The sequence below is a fragment of the Vanellus vanellus genome (assembly GCF_965231255.1).
Source record: "Vanellus vanellus genome assembly, chromosome: 1".
Lineage (NCBI taxonomy): Eukaryota > Metazoa > Chordata > Aves > Charadriiformes > Charadriidae > Vanellus > Vanellus vanellus.
In genome coordinates, this window is record NC_138905.1 from 85,093,394 (window position 1) to 85,097,709 (window position 4,316).

Sequence of the window (4,316 nt, forward strand, 5' to 3'; positions counted from 1 at the left end):
ATTTCAATGAAAACAAGAAACACAGGGGGCCCTATTTCAATTTTGTTACACTGATGTAACTCTGATGGTTTCAGTGAATTACTTCACGAGACAGAAAGAACAGGATCAGAATCTAGCCTCATGTCTTTTGCATTATTGCTATGAGCACACTTGGGACAAATGTACCATTTTCAGACTGTTGTCAGGCTGTTAAACATACTAAATAAAAAACAGAAGAATTTGCATATTGACATGCAGAAAGTGCACACATGCCAAACTAAAAAGTTGTTCTCAAATATCTACCACACTGAATTTTTCTGCAGCTCATTGGTACCTTGCTATTGATTTCTGCAGAGTACATCAAGAATAGCATCTTCAGAACTACACAACCTTAAGATCACAGGAAGATCAAATCAAAATTGAAATAAATAAGGGAGAAAAATAGCTAAGCATATACACGATTTTCAGAGTCCTTGTGGAAATGAATATAGCTCCATTAAAACCAATTAAGCTATACTGAATTCTACCAGCTAACAACTTGACACCTAAGTTACAATGAAAAGCTCTGCTCTGCAGATATCACATCTTAACTAAAGATTTGTAAACTCCAAATGTATATATGGAGATAAGATTCTGATAAGTAAACTTACTGATAACATATACCAATCTAGGGAAAAGAGTTTGTCAACATTAGATCCCCCAATTAATATTAGAGTAATTTCACTCTTACAACTATAAGCATCTGATACCTGCTCAGAACTAAATAGAAACATGGATGCTAAACTTAGATTCTTCTTTGCTAAGTACAAACCTGATTTTTGCCTACTAGATGAGAGTCTTCATGAGCTATTAATAGTTTTATGCCGGTATAGTTCAGCAGTGTGCTAAACAAACCATCCTGTTTAAACAGTATTGATTATCAGTAATCCTGGTACTTCTCTCTGCATTGGACTTATGCAAACCTAATGAATGTCTCTACATTATAGTTCCATATTGTGATTCTAGAATTTAGTGAATCTAGAAGTGTAATAGAGAAGCACTTGAAAGACAGTGAGTCTCTCCTCTTTTTTTCCCAAAACTCAGCTTGGATTCAATAAGTGTCAGAAATGACTCTTTCTACAAACCACCATTTGATTCTGTCCCGTTCTCCTGTCATGTGCTCCAGTTTTCCATGCATGCTGCTCCTATGACAGCAGAGTGGTTACTTTTGACTCGTATGGATGTGAAAAGAGACTGAAGCTCCAACAACTTAACAGCTAAAAACATATATAGTCATTTTCATATAATAATATAACACACCATCAGTCGGTTTGTCTGCTGTGCTTACACAGCCAGGGATAGTGCTAGTAAGAGGATGCCCTGTCTCTGTTGGAATCTCAGATGCTCCAGGTCTCTTCCCAGTTACATCAATAATGTAGCATCACTTTCTTGTTTAATTCAAGTGAATTATTTTTTTCACTAATGCATACTTAAGGTGAGTCAGACCCTAAAATGTTTAGTTGGTATTATTCTTTTCAAAAATGTGTCTTCTTTCCAGTAAAACAGAGCCCCAACTGGAAAATGTCCAGCTTGTTTTTTCAGTAAACCGTCATGTGTAAGTACAAAATTTGAAATTAAGGATTTTTTCCCAATGTCTTTCAGGTTTCTAATGGCCATTTTGACATTCAGACTGAGTGTGCTAGACAGTTTCTTTTGCCTATTTGCTTGTGTCTTCAATTTGCAAGTGGTGGGGGGCCACAGTTATCGTGTAAGATAAAAGCGAGGACTTGCGTACCTCCTGGCATCCATCATAGCGTGTGGGTCATCTGGGTTGACCACGTCGTTCTGGTTGATTCTCATGGGTTCTCTGGGCATGTGGGAAAAGTCTGCTTGCTGCTGCAACTGAGATCCTAATGCGGAGATCTTTCTCTGCGGGACCAGGATCTGGTGAGGATCCATTGGATCGATATCTGCACTTCTAGTATTTCTGTGGGGCTCAGGTGTGTTGAATCGAAACAAAGGGATTTCATTTCTCCTGGACAAAAACTGGGAGTATGGTGGTGGGTTCATACCAGGGAAGAAAGCTTGTTTAACTCTGCCTAAGCTAACCAGGAAGTTGTGTTTGGGAGACTGGTACACATCATATCCGTTTTCCAGCGTCCTGTGGTTGAACACGCAGTCCTCTTGACTGAAGTAATGCTTAGAGGAAAAAATACGACACCGGTGAGCAGAGAGATTTGGGGAATGACGAGTGCTGATTAAAGATGGAAAGAGGGATGAGATCTTGCAGCAGGTGTTTTTCATGATCTGCCAGCTCCATAACTTGGACAACTCAGGCTTAGTCAAATGTAGATCAGACATGCATGCCCATGTTTTCAGCAAAGGTATTATAATGATAACATTGTTTTCTTTCAGAGGGCTGCATTGTTTGAGCTGCTCCCAACCCATGGCTCTATGCTACAGCAGGAATGCAGATGCGTTCATCACTGCATCTCATTCTGCCCTTGTTTACCCAAGCAGGAACTGCTTTTGGTTTTTGTCAACTCTACAACTCAAAGCAATCAAAGAAGAAAGGAAAGTTTAACCTAAGTGACAGGTCCTCAACTCGCCTAAATTTGCATGCTCCTACTGTAGCTATACAGATTTGCCCTAGCTGAGGAAAATACACCCCAGTAGCAGACTACACATGCCTTTCAGTCTTGAGTCTTAGTAAAGTTCACTCACCGAACCAAAAATGTTTCCTTTCATGTCCATACATAGGTAGCGTCCACTCTTCACACCTGTGATTATGACTGAGCCAGCACCCTCGGACTTGATCATTAGGGCACCTGTTCAGAAAGACAAAGATGTCAAATCCAGGACCCAGTTTGACACTGCATCGTTGCCTTACAGATTCACAGATGCTCTGGCTGAAAGTGTCGTCTGGGGATCTGAACCAACCTCCCTTGTGAACTGGGACTATTGCCCACCCTAGATCACGTTAGCTGTGGCTTTGTCTGCCTGAGCCTTGGAAAGCTCCCAGGATGGAGATGCCATCACCTCCCCAGGTGCCCTGTTCCAGTGCTGTACTAACCTCTCAAAGACAACTTTTTTCCCCTAACATCCCCTCTGAAGCCCCGAACCACAGTCTGGGTACACCACCCTTAATTCTGTCATTGGCTGCTACCAAAGAGAGTGTGTCTCCCTCATCACTGTGACTGCCCTGTGATATTAGATTATCCTTAACCTCCTTTTTGCTATACTAAACAAGCCTAATTCCATCAGCCTTTCCCTGTAGATCATACTCAAGGCCTCTGACCATCCTGAAAAGCTTCTGCCAAACCAGCCCCAATTTCTTCCACTGCTGTGGTGAGTTCCCTCTGTGCAGTTGCTTTGGTTATACTGTCACTACAATGGGAAGCAGCTATTTGGGGCATGTCATCACCAATCTTGAACAGGAACTTCCACAAGAAGCTGTGGGTAAAATCACAAAGTGAAGGATAATTTAGGTAGTTTTTGCTTGCAGAGTACCACAGTAACCATAGGACTTTATTTCTCTTAGGTGAGGAACAAAATTCCCCATCCACTATATTTCTTTGGAGCGATTCTGTTTATTTGTTAAGCAAAAGGAGGATTATAATTATGTAGTTTTCTATCCCACAGCTATACTCCTCTGTCTGTCTGCCTAATGAGAAGAGGGGATTTTTTAGAGGTAGTGAGAAAAGGAGTCTTGTTCTCCCTCCCCTGTTCCCATGAAGACTGAGGGTCCATAGCAAGCTACTTACTGTAAATGGTTTGGTGAGGAGCACCATCAATGTAGCCATCAGCGTTGATTTGGAGATGGAAGCTGTTCCTCTCTGTATCTGTGTAGAGGTGCATCAGGTGATCTCCATTCCCCCAGCTGGGATTCAGCAGCGGAGAGGAGTTGGGAAAGGCGAGGGTAGCCTTCAGGCTACAGAGTACCAGCAGCATGTACCCCAGGCAGCTGTAGGGACTGGTCTGCAGCATGGCTCACCGTTCCTAGCGATTGGTCGGTATCTGCAACTTGATACGCCTCTGTGCTTCTCGCTTTCCCTTGGTCGCCCGTGGCTGGAGTGTGAATCCTCAGATAGGTTCCCTTCTCTTCTGCAGAGGCTTATAAAGGGCAGCAAAGTGACATCACACAGGAAAAACTTCTCCACATCCTTGATTTTTGTCAAAGCAACATTTTAAGTGTCCCGAAACCTCAAGGGAAGGATCTCTGGCTAAGGTGTGGGGGGGAAAAATGTAAGGTTTCTAAAGACAGCTCATGAAAGCTAATCATATGTTCAAATGTTATCTACAACCCTGTGACATCTGAAAGCTTCCCACGCCCCTACTGTTAGATCCAGGAAGAGCAA

At 42.3% G+C, this 4,316-nt stretch overlaps 1 protein-coding gene across 1 annotated transcript; it reads right to left on the bottom strand.

The window, feature by feature from the left end:
* Positions 1–1,719: 1,719 nt before the first annotated feature.
* Positions 1,720–3,945, bottom strand: FGF23 (fibroblast growth factor 23; the record flags this gene model as incomplete). The annotated part of the gene is made up of 3 exons (XM_082483278.1): positions 1,720–2,157; positions 2,683–2,786; positions 3,723–3,945. The coding sequence occupies 3 exons, from the start codon at positions 3,943–3,945 to the stop codon at positions 1,720–1,722; spliced, it is 765 nt and encodes a 254-aa protein (XP_082339404.1).
* Positions 3,946–4,316: the final 371 nt, after the last annotated feature.